The sequence below is a fragment of the Salarias fasciatus genome, chromosome 12 (genome assembly GCF_902148845.1).
Source record: "Salarias fasciatus chromosome 12, fSalaFa1.1, whole genome shotgun sequence".
In the NCBI taxonomy this organism is placed as follows: domain Eukaryota; kingdom Metazoa; phylum Chordata; class Actinopteri; order Blenniiformes; family Blenniidae; genus Salarias; species Salarias fasciatus.
In genome coordinates, this window is record NC_043756.1 from 10,896,646 (window position 1) to 10,919,234 (window position 22,589).

The 22,589-nt window shown below is 41.3% G+C and overlaps 1 protein-coding gene across 1 annotated transcript; it reads left to right on the top strand.

Annotated features, from left to right (window-relative positions):
* The first annotated feature begins 7,411 nt into the window (after positions 1-7,411).
* On the top strand, positions 7,412-18,750 carry LOC115397829 (arrestin domain-containing protein 3-like). The gene is made up of 6 exons (XM_030104307.1): positions 7,412-7,821; positions 8,415-8,472; positions 16,230-16,377; positions 16,678-16,774; positions 16,963-17,219; positions 17,548-18,750. The coding sequence occupies exons 1-6, from the start codon at positions 7,578-7,580 to the stop codon at positions 17,656-17,658; spliced, it is 915 nt and encodes a 304-aa protein (XP_029960167.1). The 5' UTR covers positions 7,412-7,577; the 3' UTR covers positions 17,659-18,750.
* Positions 18,751-22,589: the final 3,839 nt, after the last annotated feature.

The window sequence follows — 22,589 nt, forward strand, 5'->3', positions numbered from 1 at the left end:
GAATGAACCTATTACTGTAATGAATGTTTACGCTCCTCCTGAAATCAACAAACATTTCTTCAAGTCAATGTTTAATACAATTGCGATTGATGCAGAGGGCACATTAATATGTGGAGGAGACCTAAATATAATTCTGAACCACAAACTAGATACTTCAAGCACGAACAAAAATAAAATGGCTTTGGCCAGTTTTGTAAAACTGTCCTTGTAAGAATTGGGAATGGTCAGTATATGGAGAACTCTAAATCCCGTCAAGATAGATTACGGTACACTCATTATTCCCCCAGTCATAAGGTACTCTCAAGGATTGACTATTAATCTTTATAAACGAGTCAGATGGCCATAAGAGAGAATCGGACCATATATTGGACCATAATGCTTTTCATATAAAAATGAAGATGTCCAGCAGGAAAAGACAGACAACGTGGAAATTAAATGTTGGTATTTTGAACAACGAAGGAATAGTGCAAGAAATAAGAGAAGAAATCAAACATAATATTGTGCAAAATGATAATAATGAGGTAAACCCTTCGGTGGTCTGCGATCCCCTTAAGGCCGTGATGAGAAGGAAAATTAATTTCGAAATCGGCGTGGTTGAAAAAAATAAAAATGAAAGCCTATGAGGATTGTTCTGACAAACTTAGAAATTTAGAACAACAGTACCAAAAAGCCAAAACTGTTGGACTTCATCAGCAGATTTTAGACACTTAAAAAAAAAAAAAATGTGTCAATAACATTTTGGGAGCAAGAAATTGAAAAAAAGTATGTTTATTTTAGACGAGTTATTACTAGATGGGACCAAGATCAACAAAGCTTTCAGCTATAAGGTTAAGGAAGCAACAAGCATTAAATACAATTGAAAATATTAATAATCCATGCTCCAATGAAGTAACAGACAATCCAGAAGAAATTGAAAAGATCTTTAAAAATTTCTATTAAAAACTGAACACACAACCTCCCTCTGCAACCGAAGAGGAGCGGGAACATTTTTTACAACGGCGAGACCTCCCAACTATTGGTACTATACAAAACGATGCACTAACAGCTGAAATCTGAAAAGAAGAGATATTAAAAGCTATTACTTCACTTAAAAATGGTAAATCGCCAGGAAGTGATGACTTCCCAGCCGAATGGTGCAAAACCTTTAAACACGAATTAATAACAATCCTCCACAAATGTCTAAATTGGACCTTAAGAGAGAAAAAAATGCCAGCTTCATGGTCTGAAGCAATAATTTGAGTCCTCCCTAAACCAGGAAAAATCGAAGAATACTGTTGCAATTATAAACCAATATCAGAACTAAATATTGATTATGTGATATACACATCCATATTTTCAGAAGAACAAATACTTTTGTGTCAGAACTTATAGACGAAGATCAGGTTTCATTCACATTAGAAAAACTCTACATGTAACACAGGGGGCACAGAGAGAAAAAAGAAGCATAGTTCTGTTAAGTATAGATGCCGAAAAGGTCTTCGATTGCGTTAATTGGAATTTTTTGTATTTGATTTTGGGTAAAATGGGCTTCAACAGTAAAGCAGTAGGAATTATAAAAACACTGTACAGTCAATTAACAGTCAGAATAAAAATAAATGGAAGTCTTACAGATAAAATTAGCTTACAAAGATCAAGGATGTGGGCTTTCACCCATGTTTTTCTCAATATTAGAACCTCTAGTGCAAGCAGTAAGACAACATCAGCAAATTAAAGGAGTAACAATAAAGGGGGCTGAATATAATATTGGCCTTTTTGCTGATGTTATAGCATTCCTCGAACAACCTCATACATCACTACCTAAACTCATGGAGCTATTGGAAAAGTTTCTGTATGTATGTATCGGGACACAAAATAAACATCACAAAAACCCAAATTTCAAAATGTAACTGTACGTCATCTAAAAATATTTGAAAAGCTTATAAATTTAACGGGTCATCAAAATCAATCAAATATTTGGGAGTAGAGGTAACACACGATTTGGTAGATCTCAAAAGAAATTATTGACAAGTTCAAGAGAATATACAGAGAGATATGGAAAGATGGGCCATTCTAGCTTTAGATTTTAGTTCCAGGGTTAATGTCATAAAAAAAGAACATTCTACCTAGATTTCTGTATTTATTTCAAGCCCTGCTGATAGAGGTTACACAAATTCAATTCCAATTATGGGACAAAATAATTTCAAGGTTTATTTAGGATGGCAAAAGACCAATGGTAAAATATGGAACTCTCCAGCTGACTGAAGAAAAAAACCTTGGGAGACAATGGTATCTACGAGCAAAATAAAAATTCTTTAAATACACTAAACATACACCTATTATTTGGCACAAGATACTATGGACTTGTAAAGCTCAAAAACATGCTACAAAATGAAAATGGGTTGCCTATAATGTGAATTTTTTTGCTAGCTAAATTTAGCAAAACTTACAAACATTAGGCAACAAAAGGAGTTACAGCATTAGTGTCTTCTGGAAAATAATGGCCAGCTGGAGAGTTTCCAAAAACTGAAACAAAAATACCATTTTGAAAATTATGATTTATTTTTTCCCTGTACCTTCAAATAAGAGATTATTATAAAAGTGAAATCCAGGCAAATCCCCCCACAGAAGAGAATTCACTCATTCAAACGATAGTTAAAGCACATAAAGGCAGTGATATCAGAATAACTTCAAAGCTTTATGAAGGTCAAACTGGTGTGATAACGCATATAACTCAAAAAGTTAAGGAAAAATGTGAAAAGGAATTGAATATTGAAATTGATGATGATGATTGGCAAGATGTGGAAATGTCACCAGACAACCACTGGTTCTCGAGTATGGAGGGAATTTGCCTGGAAAAATTTAAGCAGATTTTTTTGTTACACCCAAAGTTAAAAGTAAGCAATTACAGATACAACAGATATGTTGGCGTGAATGTGGGAAAGTAGATGTAGACCATTCTCATATATTTTGGAAATGTTCAAAACTTGAAGAATTTTGGAAAAACACATAGCTACAATGTCCTGTGTAAAATTTTGGGTTGCGCAGTTCCTTTGAAACCTGAACTCCTTGACCTATGTAATTTCCGAGATGGCGCTAATCAAAAGACTGATGAGTATTTGTTAAAGATTTTGTTAATTGCAGCTAAAAAAATGTATAACAAGGAAATGAGGGAAGGCCAGCGTATCAACAGAAGATCAATGGACAGCTACAATTGAACATATTTTTCTAATGGAGAAAATGACTCACAGACTGAGATTAAAAGAATCACCAATGGAGAAGAGATGGGCAAATTGGTCATTCAATTTCAATTCATCTTAATTCTGGACTCTCAGTCCAATAAAAAAGAAACAAAAAATGGACAATGTAAAAAAAAAACAAAAAAAACAAAAAAAACCCCAAACAATTAAATTGGCATGTTAAAAAGACATGCATACCAGTGTCTCCGAAAGTCAGACTGGAAACGTGTAAGGCTCAAAGTGACATTTGTCCGACAAACAATTATTTCATTCTCAGACCTGTTGAGTCTACAAATAAAATTATACATCAGAGTTCAGTGCACAAGCTAAACTTCCTCGCCAGAGTATTAGCCTGAGCATATAATACTCTGCATTGTCTGTAAATGTCCTCATCATCTGACAAATCCTCAGTGATGATGTGCCCAAGGTACTTGAATTTTTCAACAACAGTCAAAACATCATCAGACAGATGAAATTCAGGAAACAGCATATACTTGTCCTCCTTAGTTTTACAAATCATAACTACACTCTTGGCAGTATTAAATTTGATATCATGTACCAGGCCACAGGCGGAACATATATTGAGTAGCTGCTGTAGACCAGCTGTACTCGGACAAAATAATACTATATTGTCTGCATACATTAAATGATTCATAACAATGTTTCCAGTAACACAGCCAGTAATGCAAGCTCTTAGCTTAGATGACAGTTCATGGAGATATAAAATGAATAGCACTGGGGACAGAATTCCCCCCCTGTCCGATACCATTGCTAACATTGAAGAGGGTAGACAGATTGTTTCCCCATTTTACTTGGATTGTTTGTTGCTCGTACCAATATACCAGCAAGCGTACTATATAGCTGGGTACACCTTTTGCATGTAATTTATAAACAGCTTTTTGTGATTTACCCTGTCAAAAAGCTTTGGATGCATCTAAAAAATATACAAAGACTGATGAGTTTTACTTTCTTTACTTATACATTTTTTCTTTAAGTGCGTATATACTCAATATGTTTGAATCTCTTCCACTAAAAAAAAAGAAATTTCAATTTCCTGATGCTTTGTGACTAACAGACTTCATTAAAGATCTGCTGAATATCTCTCTGAATTATTGCATGTATGTGGAACGTGTTACACCCACTCTTGTCACACAACTCTTGGCCAGTTTCACTTTTATAATCTCATTTAGCCATTCAAAGACATATTTTTAAATATATTCATTCTGGCGGGATGGCACTGATCACAACGAGACGATCTGGGTTTGAGTGTGTGCATGTTCACCCGATGTCAGCTGGGCTCTAAGGTATGGTGCATGGTTTGCTATTCACACCCCTGAATTATACTACACCAGTGGTTTGGAAAGCATGATAATCCTTCCATCAGGTGTGCTGATACCAACAAACATCCAGTGCAGCATCTCTCCAGGACCAGGAATGAAAAACACTGATTTACAGAAACAGTTGAAATAATTAATCAGCCTAAAGTCACACAAGAACCACAAGAATGTGCAAACTCCACACTAAGATGATTTAGGCCAAATTTCAATTTCAGGTGTTTTTGCAGCACACTGACAGTGCTGAACACGACATCTCCTCGCTTGGCCCAACTCTGCACGGTTCGCTTTGGCCAGCCTTGGCCCCGGTCGTTTTCCATCATACATAGTACCGGCTTGACAGGGGTGGTGTTGTCATAGCAAATTTTTATTTATTTATTTATTTATTTGATATGGACTTCACAAAGGCATTGGACAGACCAGATGCATTGCTTTCAGTGTTATAGCAGGACTGCTAATTGTCAGCACCAGTCCATTGGAGGCTTTTGACAAATTAAACATAATTACATACATAAGAATAAGTCCACGTTGAATAAAAATCATGTGCATTTCATACATTGTCATGTGTGCAGCTTTGGCCTGACTTCAGCCACTGTTTCAAACCTCTGTTGAAGGTGTTCAAGTCAGTCTGAAGTTTTAAGCCAGTGGGCAGAGCCACAGTGTTGTTCCGTTATGGAAGAAGCAAGACCTTCCAAACTTCGATTTAAGATATGGAAGTGCACAGTCTCCACTGTCGGCTGCTCTGGTGTTTGCTCTTAGAGAGGCCTGTCTTCTGACAAGAGCAGAAAAGGGTGGCGACACATGATTGTTCAGACACTTAAAAACCAGTTTCAATGTGCTAAAATTAACAAAATTCTCAAATGTAAAAAGATCATGCTTTTGAATGATTTTACGATGATGCCATCTCACTGGCTTTCTGTCGAATACCTTAATTGCCTGCTTATACAATGAAATGACTGGTTGGAGTACAGAGTTTCAGGTTTGTGACCAAGATGTGATACAATAGGACAGATGCGAAAATATCATTGCATGCATATACACCAGGGCAGCCTGATGGGACAGCTCCCTTCTGATAAAACGAAAACAATTCAAATTAGATTTGACTTTCTTACACACAGAAGATACCTGACTTTGAAATTTCAAATTGTTATCAAGAATTATTCCTAGACACTTTGTTTCTAGATACAGGGAAAGGGACACAAAACTCGAGTTTTTATGACTTTGCTCTGCAGATTCTTGTAATAAACATCACCATCATACTTTGAATTAAGCAACAGTGGCTGTTCCACTATTACAGCTGGAGACTTTGCACAATACCCAATATCCTGAGCCAGTGAGTCATTACTGTTTATTACTTTTTATAGTCAAACCTACATGAAGGCCTGTGGTATTGGCAACACCAGCAATGGTCTCCTTATCGTCTGATCAGAGAGGAGAACAGCGGAATGACACATTAGTAAGCGCTGAGAGAGCTCATCTATAGTGAGGGCTGAGAGGGAAAATGAGGACTAGGAACAGCTGGAGGGGATGAGAGATGTACAGTATGATCAAGGTTGGACCTTTCAGCTCAGAGCTTCTTGCAAAGGGTCAGGATCAGAGTCAAGATGACTTCTGTTATACAGTGTTAGACAACAATAAATGGAATAAAGGAATAAGTGAGAAAACTAAAGTATCAAAAAAATATATTTTTGTATGGTATTATAAGTATGGAAGAGGATTAGGGAAACTGGAAAAAAAGAAAAATCTGGAGTTCTGACTTTTTTCAATGGCTCTAATCCTCTTCCTAAATCAAAAAAGACATTTGACGTTCAGTATGTTTTATAAGCGATCACTGCAGTGACATAATGACAGAATGCATGCTTGACTGTGATTGATGGGTGTCTGCTGGTGTTTCTTTTAAGTACTATTAGTGGTTTTAATGAATGGTGTACAGATTGAATTACAATTTATTTTTTTTTGTTGTACTTTTTACAAGGACAAATAAGGATTAAATGAATATTTTGTTGCGCAGCTCAAAAACTGAGCTCTTCAGAGATCGAAGTAAGTTTGAGTAAAATTCAACATGCATGTGAAACTAAGCTAATATTGTGTTTGTGTATTACAGTAGTATGTTGTGTAAATATAACATAGATGACTTGTTTTCATGATTTTCACCTAAGGAAGAGTTGTCAAATCCAAAAGTGAACAGGACTGTGATTTTATCCAGATCCTAATTTATTTTGCTTGTAGAGTCAACAGTCCAGAACAGTGAAGAGGAATTTGGGTACTTTCTGTTGCTGGTGGAAATGTCTGTTGTGATTAAAAGAAAGGCTTGCTGTGCAGGTGAAATGATTCAAATGCTTTCAGCCATGTGACGCTGAGCTTGACCTTGGTTAGGGGTTCACGGCCTTAAGTTGCCTCACAGCCTCTGTCTTTATGGGGCATTGAATGCTGAGATAAATTACAGAAAATTAAGGAATGGATACAATGTAATGCACTGACAATCTCTTGACAACCAGGCCGAGTGATCAGCATAACAGGGAAAAAAAAAAAAAAAAAAGAATCTTATTTTGCCCACATTTGACAGGCGGCAACAGCTGTGGCTTTCTATGTTAAAGGGATGACCGCCTGTTGTCGGCAAACCAAAGATTTCTCTCAGAAACTTTCTCTCTCTGATAGGATGTTAGAAGCGGGTCACGTGATATCTTGGCAAATATATGAGCAAACGCCAATGATTCAGAATCCTTTTTTTTGTGTGTGTGTGAAGGACAGCAAGAGGACTTTCAACACAGTGTTGTAGGAAGTGACAACCGACCATCCCTTTAAGGAAATTTCTGATAGTTTACACAATCCCGACCACACCTCTTCCAGATTTCCTGCCTCCAATGTTTACAACATGTTCTCAATGACTGGCTGTGTGTTACTGAGGCAAGTCTCTACAATATGATGAAATATTTCCTGGAGGCTTGTCAAATAGGATATCCTATTGACAGAGAAGCAACTTCCCTTTCAGCTCCTTCTGTGAAGTGAACAAAGGCTTAAAGACAGCATGTCTCCCTTTAAGGACTTGAAATTGGCTTTGGAAGTGCTGAACCAAGAGGGCACTTATTCCGAAGGAGATACTGTTATAGGCACTCTTTCTTTCTCTCTGAAGAGTGACACCAAAGTGAAGAGCATTTCAGTGAAGGCCAAAGGGGATGCCAACGTGCTTTGGACGGAAGATGATGAGACCTACTCTGCGCACGAGAGATATTTTAAAATCAAAGAGGACTTGGTTGCAAAAAATCCTGGAGGTAAGTGTTCAAGTTTAAACTGTGTGACTGTGATTGAACAGACTGAAGACACGTAATTTGGACATAGGTACTGTTGTTTTAGGAAGTCACAGTAGTTTGAACGTGCACTTTTGTGCATATTTGCATTATTCTTGCAGTTCCAGGAATAAAGCGTCACAGTATCTTGACTGCACCGTTTTTGTCGAGAGTAATTGTTCAAAATACTCATGATAATATGAAAGATTTCAATCCTTGACGTGATGACTTTTAATTTAAGGTTAAAAATATTGCATATCACTTATTGAGAGCTTTCGGGTTCTTCTGAATGAAAAATTTGGTTTCCTCCACCCACAGTCACGACCAGATTCAGCTCATTGCCTGAAGAAAAATTCTTGAAATGATGAAACACAGAGACAAAATACACACACATACACACAAAAGGGTCAATACCAAGTTCTTTTGTCATTCACTTTTTCATTATTTTTCATCTTTTTTCAAAACAAAAACAAGAAATATCAAGTTCAAGGTTAAAAAACAAATGGGTTAATATGTACATGTGTGCATACATGTAATATCACAAGAAATGTTCATCATTCTCTTTTTTTTTTTTCCAGGCACTGTTCTTCCCCGAGGGGCCCATAATATCAATTTCACACTTAAAATCCCTCAGGGGTAAGTGAGAAACTTTGACCTTTATTTCTGTGTCCTTATTCGGGTTGTTATTTTCTGTGCAACAAAGTCATCCTTCATCTGAGAGTGAATTTAACCTTAAACTCATAATCAAACATAAATAACACAGAGCTTTTCAACTTTATTTGATAACTCTTCTTTTTGTGTTTGAATCATCCACATGCACAGTAAAACAAAAGAGTGTTTTCACCAACTGCAGAAACTCCACTGATACTCCTGATGAGACAGAAGAAGTTATGCTCTTGTGACCCCTGCTGGTGTTTTTGACACAACTCCTCTCATAAGAGCAGCTCATTGTCAGATGTAAAATATTGCAGGGTTTAAAAGACTGATATCTCAGCGGGATTTAGAGAGGTTAATCTGTCACTCATTTGTCTTCAGTCGACTTCACGACTGTCACACTGTCATCACTGGTCTTCCTAAAAACTCTGTTTTACAGCTGATTCAAAACGCTGCTGCTCCAATCATGACAAACATCAAGTTTGTCAACAAGTAAATCACATCAGTCCAGTTCTTAGACCTTTGCTCTGAATTGCTGTCATTGAAAGAAAGGGTTTTAAAATATTACTGCTGGTCTTCAAAATCCTGAAAGGTTTAGGTATATATACATCTAAGATCTTCTGTAATGTTATGTTTTGCAAGTAAGCAAGCAGAAGCTGATTTCAGTGTTACACTGCTATGTTTACTTTTGTTCTTTTAATTGTTTTAATATTTTAGATTTCCTTACGCTTTTACTGATTGTCATCCTCCTTTCCACTGCCAGCTGTACATTTTTCTGAATGTACAGCACTTGAACTGTCTCACTGCTGAAATGTGTTATGTGAATAAAGCCACCTTGCCATGCATTGCTTTTCTTATCATAATTGGAAGGTTTTAGCCTTCAAACCAGTGTTGGGCAAGTTACTTTTAAAAAGTAATTAGTTGTAGTCACTATTTTCATCTTTAAAAAAAAGAACTGTTTTTCAATATTTCAAAAGTAACTAATTAGTAGGCAAAGTAACTATTGGATGACTTTAAAAAAGTGTGTTCAAATATGTTAAAAAAATTGTATTCCCTCTTAATGAAACTTTAAGATGCATTTTCAATTATTTATTATAACATTGAGTATGTGATTAATGATAATAAATGAACACTCAACAGAATAAAAGGCAAACACTGAATTACACAATAATCTAAATTATTTAAATATGGCTGTGTGGTAAAATAATACAAGACACCAATAAAATGTGATTTGTAACTGCAGATAGCGTTTCTATGTCAGTAGATGTCTGTACTTCCATTTAAAAGCTGCCTTTGAATGATCATACTGTACTCTGAGGGCTCTCTATGACTGTCACATCACGTGACACACTTTGCACCAAAACAGAGGAGTTGGAAACAATGTTTCAATTTTAAGTGACATCATCATCTAATTTGACCGAGATATGCAAATGAGCAGCCATGCAAATTAGATGATGTCATCATTTAGAACTTTCCTTGGTTGGCAACAATGCATCAGATTTAAAGTGAAATTTTTATTTTACAAAACACAATATGGTGCATCATACTCAATTGAATTCTTAAGCATTTAAAGTAAAAATTGTCATTATTTCACATTATGCACTTTCATTGAAATAATTATGATATTGTAACATGTAAAACACAACTCAGCATTCAGTTCAGTTCAGTACAACACAGTCATTTCGAGGAACTTTTACAGATACAATAGTTCCACATGAGCAATCTTAAGTGACTCCCTTTAAATGGAGAAAAAAAACAAAACCTCTTTCTTCTAAAGGAACAGGGTGGGGACGACAGGGGTTGGACTGCAGCAGAGAGAGAGAGAGAGAGAGAGAGATTTGATTTTTAAACCACACTTTTATTTACACAGTGTACAGTGATAGTGTGTGTCAGACTCTTAAAAACAATTCATAATTTCAAATTAAAAAATGTGCAAAATGAAGTTGATTGTTTTCCAAACAGCACAGAATGTCCTTAAAACACCAGACCTCTTTAAAAGCGTTTAAATCATTGTTATGCTTAAAAAAACCGGTATTCGAGCCAGAGTCTGGATTTGACGTTGACCTGCCACACTTCTCTGACGTCCTGTCCTTCTCTGCCCTCAACCTTGTTCCTCCTGCTGATGTAAATCGCCATCTTGGCTTCCCCTGAAATAAAATTGAGGAGCTGCCACTTGTTTTTCTCTTTTTGTCTGTAGCCAGCTCCCATGATAAAAGTTCTCTCAGTAAAAGCAACACTAAAAAGACTAAAAACCGCCGTTAAAAGAGTGAAGAAGCCTGCGAGCCTCTTGCACTCGGTAAAAACGTGGTAGACAGTCTCTCTCTGATGGCAGTAAGGGCACGTGTTTAAAACAGCAGGGTTGAGGACAGAGATAAAAGCATTGGAGGCGATGGCACCATGTAAAATCCTCCACTGGAGGTCTCCAGTCCGTTTTCTTAAGGGGGGCTTATATAAAATCCTCCACTGTGGGCCGGGTCCAGGTCCAGCCTGTCCCAGTCTCTGTGACCACACAGTGGGGGGCCTGTTGCTCAGTCCACCCTTGTGGATGCTCTTCACACAGTTCCTGTAAAAAATCTTTTTGTCTGCTCTGTGCAAAGAAAGTCTCTCAGGCTGTGTGGTCTTCAGGAGGGGGCCGGACAGGTCCCCCAGCTCCAGGCTCAGCAGGACCTCGGGGAAGGGGTCGTCAGCATCCGGGGAGAGTTCTCTTCGGCTGTACCTCCTCAGCAGGCTCCTGTCCCTGGGCGTTAGCGCACTCCTCCACTTCTCCAGGAGCCCCTGGGACACCCGGATGGACTGCATCCCCAGCAGCGAGCCCAGAGCCTGGGCATCACTCAGGTCCGGCCCCACAGCATCCACAAGCTGACCCACGGTGAGGGTCCCAGACTGGATCAGCCTTCCGGTCAGGCCGGGGGTCGAGGCTCCGCTGATGTCCAGTCTGGATCCGTGGATCAGGGGTTCTTTCAACAGCCAGTGCAGAGAGTCGGCTTTCAGGCACCTTCTGCGTGAAAACAAGGCCCAGCATTTAAATAAACTCTGGTAAAACGGAGGCAGCCCCTTGAGATTTAGAAATTTGGGATCAGTCAAAAACAGAACATTATCCAACCCCAACTTATTGGCACGCCTCAGGATGCAGCTGGCCACGCCTCTCCACACCAGATCCGCCGGTCCTGCGAGGTACCTCTGCAGGAACTGGAGTCTAAAAGTGGCGGTCCGGCTGGCCAAGTGGACCAGGCCCTGGCCCCCCTCCTCTCTGTCTAAAAACAGCACCCCCTGTTGCACCCAGTGCAGACCATCCCAGAAGAAATCTATCATTTTCCTTTGAATTTGAGCCAGGAGACCTGGAGGAGGGTCCGCACTGGTGAGCCGATGCCACAGCTGGGATGCAACCAGATTATTTAAAACCAAGACTCTGCCCCGAAGTGACATTTTCAGGAGGAGCCACCTCCACTTGGAGAGCTTAGCCTCCACCTTTTCCATGACGGTCTCCCAGTTCTTCTGAACAAAATGTTCCTTGCCGACATAAATGCCCAGATATTTGAGGCCCTCCCTCCTCCATGTTAAATTTTGGGGAAGAACTGGAAGACCGCCATGCCAATTGCCGACAGCAAGGGCCTCGCTCTTCCCCCAGTTGACCCTTGCTGCGGATGCCACATTAAAATCTTTAATAATATTAACTAAAATATCTACGTCCCCTTGATTCCTTACAAAAACAATAAGATCGTCTGCATAGGCCGATAAAATCATGCTTTCACTAAAACCCGGTAAAAGCAGACCCTGCAGACTGGAACGTAGCTTAGAGAGGAGGGGCTCCAGGGAGAGCGCATAGAGCACCCCAGACAGAGCACAGCCCTGCCTGACACCTCTGCACACCCTAAAAGGAGCACACAGACTGCCGTTGATCTTCAGCACACTCTCAATGTCCCTGTACAGCACCTGGATCTTAGCTATGAAACCAGCGCTGAACCCAAAACTTTCCATGACCCTCCAAAGGAAGCTGTGTTCAACTCGGTCAAAAGCCTTTTCCTGGTCTACTGAAATCAGACCAGCATCGATGTCCAAAGAACTAGAGACTTCCAAAACGTCCCGAATCAGGTGGACGTTGTCCACCATGGACCTGCCGGGGACACAGTAGGTCTGATCCCGGTGGATGACCTGCTCCATAGCCCTCCCCAGCCTGGAGGCCAAGACCTTGGACAGGAGTTTGTAATCCACACAGAGCAAGGACACGGGGCGCCAGTTCTTGATGTCCTGCAGGTTCCCCTTCTTGGGAAGCAGCGTGAGGACTGCTCTCCTGCAGGACACTGGCAAGGAACCAGAGGCCAGACACTCGTTGTGGACGTCCAGGACATCCCTACCCAGGATGTCCCAGAACGCCTTGTAGAACTCGGCGGTGAGCCCGTCGATCCCAGGAGATCTGCCCGTTGGCATCGCCTGCAGCGCTGCCCGCAGCTCCTGCATGTCCAGGCAGGCCTCCAGTTCTGTGTTGGTCTCCTCAGAGACATGAGGCAGTCCCCTCAGGAACCCCTCCAGGAGCTCCTGCTCCTCCGTGAACTCACTCCCGTACAGGGAGGAGTAGAAGCCCACCGCCGTCCTCCGTATCTGGCATGGTTCGGTGATCTCCTCCCCCGTGTCCGAGAGCAGTGTGTGGATCACTCTCCCCTGTCCGGCCTTTTTCTCCAGGCTAAAGAAGAAGCTAGAGGGAGCATCCATCCCTGTGATGGTCTGGTACCGGGACCGAACCAGTGCGCCCTGCACTTTAACGTTCAGCAGGTCGGCTAAAGCCATTTTTTTCCTTTTGAGGTTTTCAAAATCACCTCGATTTCCTGTGGACTCACTTAAATGTTCCAGTTCCACTATCTCGGTCTCTAGATCCTTCATAGATCTGGTGATATCACTTGTGACATTGAGGGTGTGCTGCTGACACAGGAGTTTGATCTGCGTCTTACCGTGGTCCCACCACTGCCTAAGACTGCTAAAATCTCCCTTCCTCTGTCTAAAACCCTCCCAAAAAAACATTAAAGCCTCCCTAAAACTTCTATCAAATGTTAAAACAGAGTTAAAATGCCAGTAAGCGCTCCCTGGCCACACATCCCTGATAAAAATACTGCTTAAAAGTAGACAATGATCAGTAAAACCAAAAACCATCGGTAAAATATCACACCTTCTAAAAACATTAAAATGATGCTTAAAACAATAAATACGATCCAGCCTGGCTGAGGAGACCCTGCTCTCTCTACAGTGGGACCAGGTGTACTGCCGACAGTCAGGATGCATCCTTCTCCAAACGTCCACAACGCCCTGAGAGTGGACCAGCTGCTTCAAGACATGCTGAGAGGCTGGATGAGGCTCTGCATCCAAAGTCGCGTCTTCCGTGCAGTTAAAATCCCCACCCACAAACAAATAGTCCTCCGACCCACACCCACTTACCACCTCAGACAGTTTGACGAAAAACTGCTTCCCCTCTGCACCGGCTGTTGGAGCATAAATGTTAATAAATACAAGTTTAAAATGGTGGAACTGAGCTTTGACTAAAAGCAGCCTCCCCTGTACACAATGCTGGACCTCCAGGGAGTTGGGATTAAAAGCCCTGGAGAAGAGGAGGCCCACTCCTCCACTGAGAGGAGTAAGGTGGCTTAAGATGGCCTCCCCCCTCCATTCCCTCCTCCATTCAGCTTCAATGTTAAAATCACTTATGAGTTTCCTGAAGGAACAAGACGTCGATCTTCTTAAGTGTGGCTGTCTCATAAACTGACTGTCTCTTTCTCAGATGTCTGGCTCCATTTATGTTTAAAACACCCAGCTTAAAAACATCCATAGTAAATGAGATGTCTAAAACCAGGATAAGAACAAATAAATTAATTAAAAAACACTTGGCTGCCACCTTCATCATTTAATTGTTTTTTGGCTTTTGGTACCAGTTTTTTTAAACGATAACATTCTTGCTCAGTGAGGCCAGACTCCAATCTGTTACTCATATGGAGCCTGGCCGATAAAATAAAACCATTCAAATCAGGGAAATGATCCCCCACCTTCACCCTGTGCTGGTTTTTGGTCTGGTGTAAGAACATTTTTATTTTGTCTGCGCTGTATGAAGACCTGTTTCTCTGTGAGCTGCTAAAAGAAATATCGCTGCTGTCTGACACACACTCACTGTCACTGTCTGACACTCGCCCCTCCACACAGCTTTTCTTTGCTTCTGCATTGTTGCCTTTTTTCTTTCTTTTCCCTGGTTTCACCCTGTCCACTCTGTCCTCCTCCATCTCCTCCTCCTCCACCTGTTCAGCCCAGGAGGCGCTCCTGCCTGCTTCTCCTCCTTTCTCCCTTTCCACCTGCTCCTCCTCCACTACTTTCTCCCCCTGATCCTCCTCCACCTGTCCCTCCTCCAACTGTTCCTCTACCACTGTCCCACCCTGATCCCGCTCCACCTGTCCCTCCACCTCACCTTGCTTCTCCTCCCCTCCCTCACCTACTTTTTTTTCTTGTCTTTTATCTTTTTTCCCCTCCACCTCCGCAGTGTTATTTACATTATTGTCGGTGTCCCTCCACCCGGCAGACTCGCTCTCCTCTCCCCTGCCGCCACCCGCTGCTTCACCCGGTGTATTTACACTACTCACCCCGTGCTCGGTGCTCTCCTGTGGGGCCACGACAGATCGCCTCCTTGGGAAGGTCCGAGGAGCCGCAGTCGGCCGCTCGGACTGAGCCGGGGCCGCCGCGTCCCCCGGGAGCCCGGAGTGCGGAGCCGCCGCTGGGGGGGGGGAACCCCCCAGGCGTTGGCCCGCGGCGCCGGGGCCGGGGCGGCAGCGCCGGGCTCCGCGGAATCCGGTCCCGCCAGGCCCGCCTCCGCCGAGCCGGACTGAGCAGAGCCGGACCCCGCAGAGCTGGATCCTGCTGAACCAGATGGAGCAGACGCGGCCGGCCAGGCCCTGATGGTGTGTCCCTCCTGTCCACAGCCGAAGCACTTCATGCCAGCTGAGCTCGCGAAAACAACGTAATCATAATCATTTACTCTCACGCGGAATCGGAGATTCAGCTCCTCGCTCCGGTTGTTGAGTATCATAAATACGTGTCTTCTGTGGCACACGGCGTTCTTCAGCAGCTGAGACTTACATCCAGACAGGATGTCCTTCACTGAGGACACCACCTTTCCAAATCTGGACAGCTCGCGGATCAGAAGCTCATCTGGCACGAAGGGAGGGACGTTGGACAGGACGACCCGGACAGCAGGCTGAGACAGCGGCTGGACCGGGACGAACCTGTACGCGACGGTAATGCCCGACTCCACCACAGCGTTAGCCTGCTCCACCCGGTCCAGGAAGATCACCACGGCGCTGTTCATCCTCGCGACCGACCTAACATTGTAGTAGCCCACTTTCTCCCCCACAGCCAGGGCCACGTCCTCCACGCTGCAGGGGAACTGGGCCACCACCCGGACCCCGTGTTTGCGGGTGAGCTGTCTGAGGTTGGTCATGGCAGCAGCCAGACCTCCCCCAAACAGACCGCAAAACCCACCAAGAACCCAAATAAACGATATAAACTAATAAATGTGCTCTGTGATTAATAAACTACGGTGAATGTGAACATTAACAATTTAAACAAACAGAAAAAACAAGCTAAATGCCACACGACACACAACACGCTCTCACACACTCCAGCCGCCGTCCACTCCCAGCATGCACCGAGAGAGAGAGAGAGAGAGAGAATTGTTTAATTCACTACTCTGTTCTGGTTCTGTGTTGCAGGAAAATGCCATCCTCCTTCAAAAAGAAAAATGGAAAAATTGTGTACATGGTTGAAGCAAAAATTTCCAGAAGCTGGCGATGGCCTTCATCAGTAACAACAGAGATCAAGTTTGATTCAAAGTCTTTTCCACCAATTCAACAAGCCATGGTGAATATCCCAAAATCGTGTTAAGAATTTGAAAACACTTGAAAACAGTTAATGAACACATTTGTTCATCAAAATTAATAATTCATTGAAGAAATCCCAGCATCACAGCAGTAAAATGTATCTAAATATAAAAGTCAAGCTTTTAAATTTCACTTTTATGTTTTTCACCTTCACAATATTTCGTAACTCAAAGCTCAACTGGAACAAAATATACAGTAATTTTCTTCCAGAATTTGATTTCTGATGATTGGAGGCTGTAAGTTGACTGGGGAAAATGTCTGTTTTGATTATGTCATACAGCGTCCATTAAATGGTTCTGTGGATAAAGAGTTGGGAACTTTCTCCAAAGGACAGCTCCAAATGACTGCTTCGGTTAACCGAGGAGTTTGCTTTCCAGGTACAGAGAGTGTGACAAACTGCCTTAAACAGAGAAGAACCTGCCTTTACTGCCTTATACATTATTTCTTTGCTGTATGAGAGGATGTTCAACGGTTACCCATGAAAATGCATAAAGGCATTTCATAATTATTCAAAATAAACAGCAACTTATTTGCACATCTGGGCTTCATGTTTTGTCTCCATCAGGTGAAACGTTGTCTGCGTATGCCAGAATCTGCAACTCTTCTTCAAAAAACGTGAAGCCCAAATTCAGTTTGCACCGCAAGATTGTGTACAGAGTCAAAAAGCACACCAAGACCAGTGATAAAGTCATATTTAAAATGGTTGGAGACCCAATCACTCCAAGGTCAGAGGTGACGGTTCCCTGTGCAGTGAAGATTCCTGTTGATGCTGTCTACACTCTCCATAACTGTCAAATCATCTCGGTTGAATATTACCTCAAGGTATGTAGTGAGACATATAATGAATACATTCCTGTTTTGAAACATTGCTATTTGTTTGAATCTCACCATCTTTGATTTGTTATACCTTTTCTTTGACTCACTCTCAACTATGATTGGCTCCAGCCCCTAAATTGCATGATGGAATGTACAAAATCAATCAATAGATGTCGATAAATAACGCAATGAAATGGCTTTTCACTTAGAGTAATGACTGTTAGAAATCATCTTTATTCATTAAAATAATCATGTAACAAAATAAGTTTATGGCTTCATTAATGTATGTGGATTCTGACTGCCTTTTTTTTCTCATTCTATCTCTGTTACTCAGGTGTATTTGGACGTCAGCTTTGCTTTTGATCCAGAGGTGGTGTTTCCGCTCCTTGTTGTTCCGTCGAACCTTGTCCATGCTCAGCTCAATGAGGAAGTGGGGCACATCTGATCCTGCAGGAGCTCCAAGTGACAGCAACTTCAAGCCCTCTGTACCCAGTCACAGATCCCACTCAGCATTCAATCATATATCATATTAAGTGGGGTGTTTTTTGTAATCGATGGTGACAAACTCTGAATGGTTATTGCTTTTGAACTTCCACTTCTTCACAGTTTGTTTTTTGTTCATGCAAGCTTGCAAGTCTCTGTGTTTGCTTTGGGATAAATTGGTGGTCCCCTGTGAAGCTGAGAACCTGTCATAAATGATCAAAGCACTGTTTCAGTGGCAAAAGTACAGTTACAAGTACAGAAAAGTGGATTTCTATTCTTAAAGAAGGAATTCTCCATCCCTCTGTTCATGTGTCTCTATGATGGATGGTCAAAACAGAAGCTTCATGGAGTGTTGATGCCTCCCACATGCTGTTGTGTCAAAACGGAAAGAACCACAAACTGTTTCCTGCCCTGAGGTGGGATTTTTTTGTGGTCTCGAATGCTATGTCAATAACTACAAGCAAACACAGGATGAGTTTCACATGTCTGTGCTGCCAACTTTACACTTCTCATCTTTCCATGTTGAATGAAATTGAGCCTCTCCAAAAACTTTTTTTTTTAATGTCTTTTACTAAAGTGACTTACGTACAATAGGACAAATGTATAAAACAAAGATATAGAAACCATGCAATGAACATCTAACTGCAGCACAAAAACAATACAGACGCTTGGAGGATTAAGAAAATACTACTAAAGTGAACCTGTTCCATCTTTTCAAATGAAGTTTCCAATTTGATCTCCCTAATGTGGCATTACTATATTTATCCCAGTAAGAAGTGGGAACTTTCCCTCCTCTCAGTTGCTCATGAGTGCATCATGAGATAATTCCTTAATTTTTCAAGTCAGTGGGTTTTATCAAATTAAATTCATATTAAATTGGCTTTTGATCAGTCACATGATGTGAGTTGCTTGTTTAAAATCTTCAAACTGAAGATGCTACAATTGTTTCAATGTTCACTATTACAGCTGGTGGCTTTGCTCTGCAGATTCTTGTAATAAACATCATCAATCAATCAATCAATTTATTTTTGTATAGCCCAGTATCACAACAACAGTTGCCTCAGAGGGCTTCAAGATGTTACATTGATTGGTAAAAATTTCAAAGATTGAAAATGACTTTGATAATAACAATGAATCACAGCGTCGTGTCTATATAAACAGTCCACAGACAGAACAGAGTGAGAACGTTGACATCAGACCAATAAACATAGCGGCATGAACAGTCCACAATAGCTCGTCAATGACTGAACTAAGTAATGTTATAATGTTAAAACAATAAAAACAGTGAATAAGCATAATGTTAATATGTCAAATTCACTGTAACGAGACAAACCGAAGCAACCACCGCCTTAGACCCTCACATCCGGCAAGAAAAAACTCCAAAAATCCAGTGGGAAAAGAAGAAATCTTGGGGAGAACCACAGTATGGAGGGATCCCACTCCCAGGGACGGACAGCTTTGGCAACAGCTAGCATGAGACAATAAGAAGTAAAGCTTAGGACTATGTTGAGTACAGTCCAGCACAAGAACCACGGATCCCAGAAGTAGAACCGAAGCCAGTCCACGGGCACAGCACCGACAGGAGTGTCCTCCTGGTCCATCCAGAGCTTGTTCGTAGGCCCTCGTAATAATGGAGTCAGCAGCTGAAACTCAAGAAGACTCCCCCTGGAAGGGGGGGGCAACAGGTGAAAAGCAATGAATGGACTAAAGTGAAAACACAGACTGAACCAAATAACATTCAGACATTAGAAGGTAGTGGAAAGAACCAGAAGGTTAGGGCTCAGTGCACCGTACTTCCCACAGCATTCTAGCTCCTAGGGCAGCTTTTAATAATGATGGTTTAGAGTCCCTAGCTGACCTGATCTTAGGCTGCATCGAAGAGAAACATCTTGAGCCTTAAATGTGGAGACTGTGTCTGCCTTTTTGACACCACTTGGAAGCTGGTTCCATAAAAACGGTGCCTGATAGCTAAAGGCTCTTCCACCTAATGTCCATTTAGAAACCCTAGGAGTCACCAGTAACCCTGCATTTTGTGAGCGAAGTGCTCTGATTGGTTGATAAGGCGTTAAAGCATCTTGGAGATAGGTCGGAGCCATCCCATTTAGGATTTTGTAAGTGAGGAGAAGGATTTTAAATCTAACTCTAAACTCGAAAGGAAGCCAGTGAAGAGATTTTAGAACAGGAGTAATGTGTTTGCCTCTTCTAGTTCCAGTTAATAATCTGGCGGCCACATTTTGAACCAACTGAAAGTTTTTTAATGCACTTTTTGGGCAGGCTGCAAGAAGGGAGTTGCAGTAGTCCAGTCTTGTAGAAACAAATGCATGGATGAGTTTTTCTGCATCGCTTTTAGGTAGAATGTTTCTTATTTTAGCTATGTTGCGCAAGTGGAAATATGCTGTTTTACAAGCCAGGTTGATATGTACTTTAAAGGAGATATCCTGGTCAAATAAGACCCCGAGGTTCCTGACAGTATAGAGGAGGATACACTGACGTCATCTAAGGTGATAATCTGTTCAGATAGGCACTCTCTCAGTTTATGGGGGCCTAGTATAATAGACCTCTGTTTTGCCAGGATTAAGACGGAGATAGTTGGTAGTCATCCAGGTTTTAATTTCTCTGATACAGTCACTGAGTCTGTCTATTTGATTAGTTTGATCAGGTTTCATAGATAAATACATTTGTGTGTCATCTGCATCGCAATGAAAATTGATATCGTGACTTCTAATTATGTTCCCTAAAGGAAGCATATACAACAGAAATAAAATTGGCCCGAGCACGGACCCTTGAGGAACTCCATAACTGACCTGCGAGCACGGTGAGGACTGTTGGTTAACGTGAAGAAATTGGTACCTATTAGATAAATAGGATTTGAACCAGCAGAGGGCTTTTCCTCTGATGCCCTCACATTCTCACCTCTGCAGGAGAATATTGTGGTCGATTGTATCAAAAGCTGCACTGAGGTCTAAGAGAACCAGGATTGAGACTAGACCTGCGTCAGCCGCCAATAGCAAGTCATTAGTGACTTTAACTAATGCAGTCTCAGTGCTGTGATAAGCTCTATATCCTGACTGAAATTTCTCAAATAAAATATTGTCCTGTAGGTGGCGGCGAAGCTGTTTAACCACGACTTTTTCCAGAACTTTTGAAATAAAAGGCAGATTTGATATCGGTCTGTAGTTGGCTAGAATATCAGGATCAAGATTAGGTTTTTTCAGCAGTGGTTTGATTACTGCAAATTTAAATGACTGTGGCACATAGCCATTTTCTAGAGGCGTATTTATTATCATTATGATCGTATTTAAAATAACTGGAAGAATATCTTTGAAAAGATTAGTTGGAATTGGATCTAGGAGACAGGTCGAAGTTTTAGAAAACATTACAATCGAAGTAATGTCAGCCCCATCTACTGATGAGAAACTATCTAGTATTTCAGGTGGAGGCAGTGGCTGGATTCCCTGAGCTTGATCTGAGGAAAGCTCTTCACTGATTTTACCTCTGATGGTTATGATTTTATCATTAAAGAATTTAAACCGACACTAAGGAACTTTTCAACCTTAATAAAACATTTTAATATCTTTTGTGATGATACATCGACTTACAACTGGTTGAATGACCCCTCTGTCACGGGCTGAGGGCGTCAGTATTGCTTTCACTTGGACTAAGCAACTGTGAGGAGGGTGGTAGGAACCCTGCACACTAAAAAACTCCAAATGTGCGGATTGCTTTACGGCATGCGTCACATCATGATATAACATTGTTTAGCCACCATTAGATCCATTACCTCGTCGCTATCCGTCCTTCACACAGCCACTGGAAACAAATGAAGGCGAGTTCAGTCCAACAGCATGCCATCAGGAGCAGCATTTTACGACGCCACGCGCTAGGCCTCATGGGAACTATAGTATTCCTTCAAGCAAAACACAACCGCTTTTGTCCACTGGCGCCGCCAAAATCAACGAAAACTGAAAGTTCCTTAGTGTTGCTTTAAGAAAGTCATGGCAGCTTAAAGATTCTGGGATTACTGGTTCCACTGCAGTATGACTGTTTGTCAGTCTGGCTACAGTGTTGAACAGAAACCGAGGGTTTTTTTTGTTTATTTCTATTAAACAAGAGTAATATAATGTCTTGGCTTTGAAAAGAGTTTGTTTATAGCTTAACAAGCTACATTTCCAAGCCTTCAGAGATTCTTCCGATTTAGATTTATGCCAGTCTTTCTAATTGCCGAGTTTTTTGTTTGAGAACACGGGTTTCAGAATTAAACCATGGAGCAACGCACCTGGGTCGATTAGTTTTCTGCTTCAACGGAGTCACTATGTCAAGGGCAGATTTTAGTGAGTGCATAGCACTGTCAACAAACTGATCACTGTTATCACCACTAGTCAGTAAGCTCATTTTTGTGAGTTCACAAGATAATGCAGCAAATGCAGGCTGGATCAATTCTTTGTACCGAGCCACAGATTTTTCAGATAATGTCCGTATCAGCTGAATTTTATCTTTTTGAGCAAAGTAGTCTTCAATCAAAACGTGAAAAGTAATCAAAAAACGGTCTGAGAGTATGGGGTTCTGAGGGAGAACATTTAGGTCACTGACCTCTATCCCATATGTTAAGACCAGACCCAGTGTGTGCTTGTGACTATGAGTGGATTCATCAACATTTTGAGTTAAACCGATACTATCTAATACTGCAATAAACGCATTACTCAAACTGTCACCAGAATCATGTTAAAGTCACCTATTATAAGAATCTTGTTATGAGCCAATACTATATTGCTTAAAAACTCTGAGAACTCAGTTAAAAAGTCAGAGTAAGGACCAGGAGGTCGATACACAATAATTAATAGCACAGCTTTTTGATTCTTCCAATTTAGACAAGTAAGCGTTAGTATTAAGCTT

Bases quoted from the DNA above. Each gene is read 5' to 3' on its own strand.
- LOC115397829 (XM_030104307.1), top strand. From the start codon at position 7,578: ATGTCTCCCTTTAAGGACTTGAAATTGGCTTTGGAAGTGCTGAACCAA. The intron at 7,822-8,414 runs GTAAGTGTTCAA...TTTTTTTTCCAG, and splicing joins GGTTGCAAAAAATCCTGGAG to GCACTGTTCTTCCCCGAGGG. The intron at 17,220-17,547 runs GTATGTAGTGAG...TCTGTTACTCAG, and splicing joins CGGTTGAATATTACCTCAAG to GTGTATTTGGACGTCAGCTT.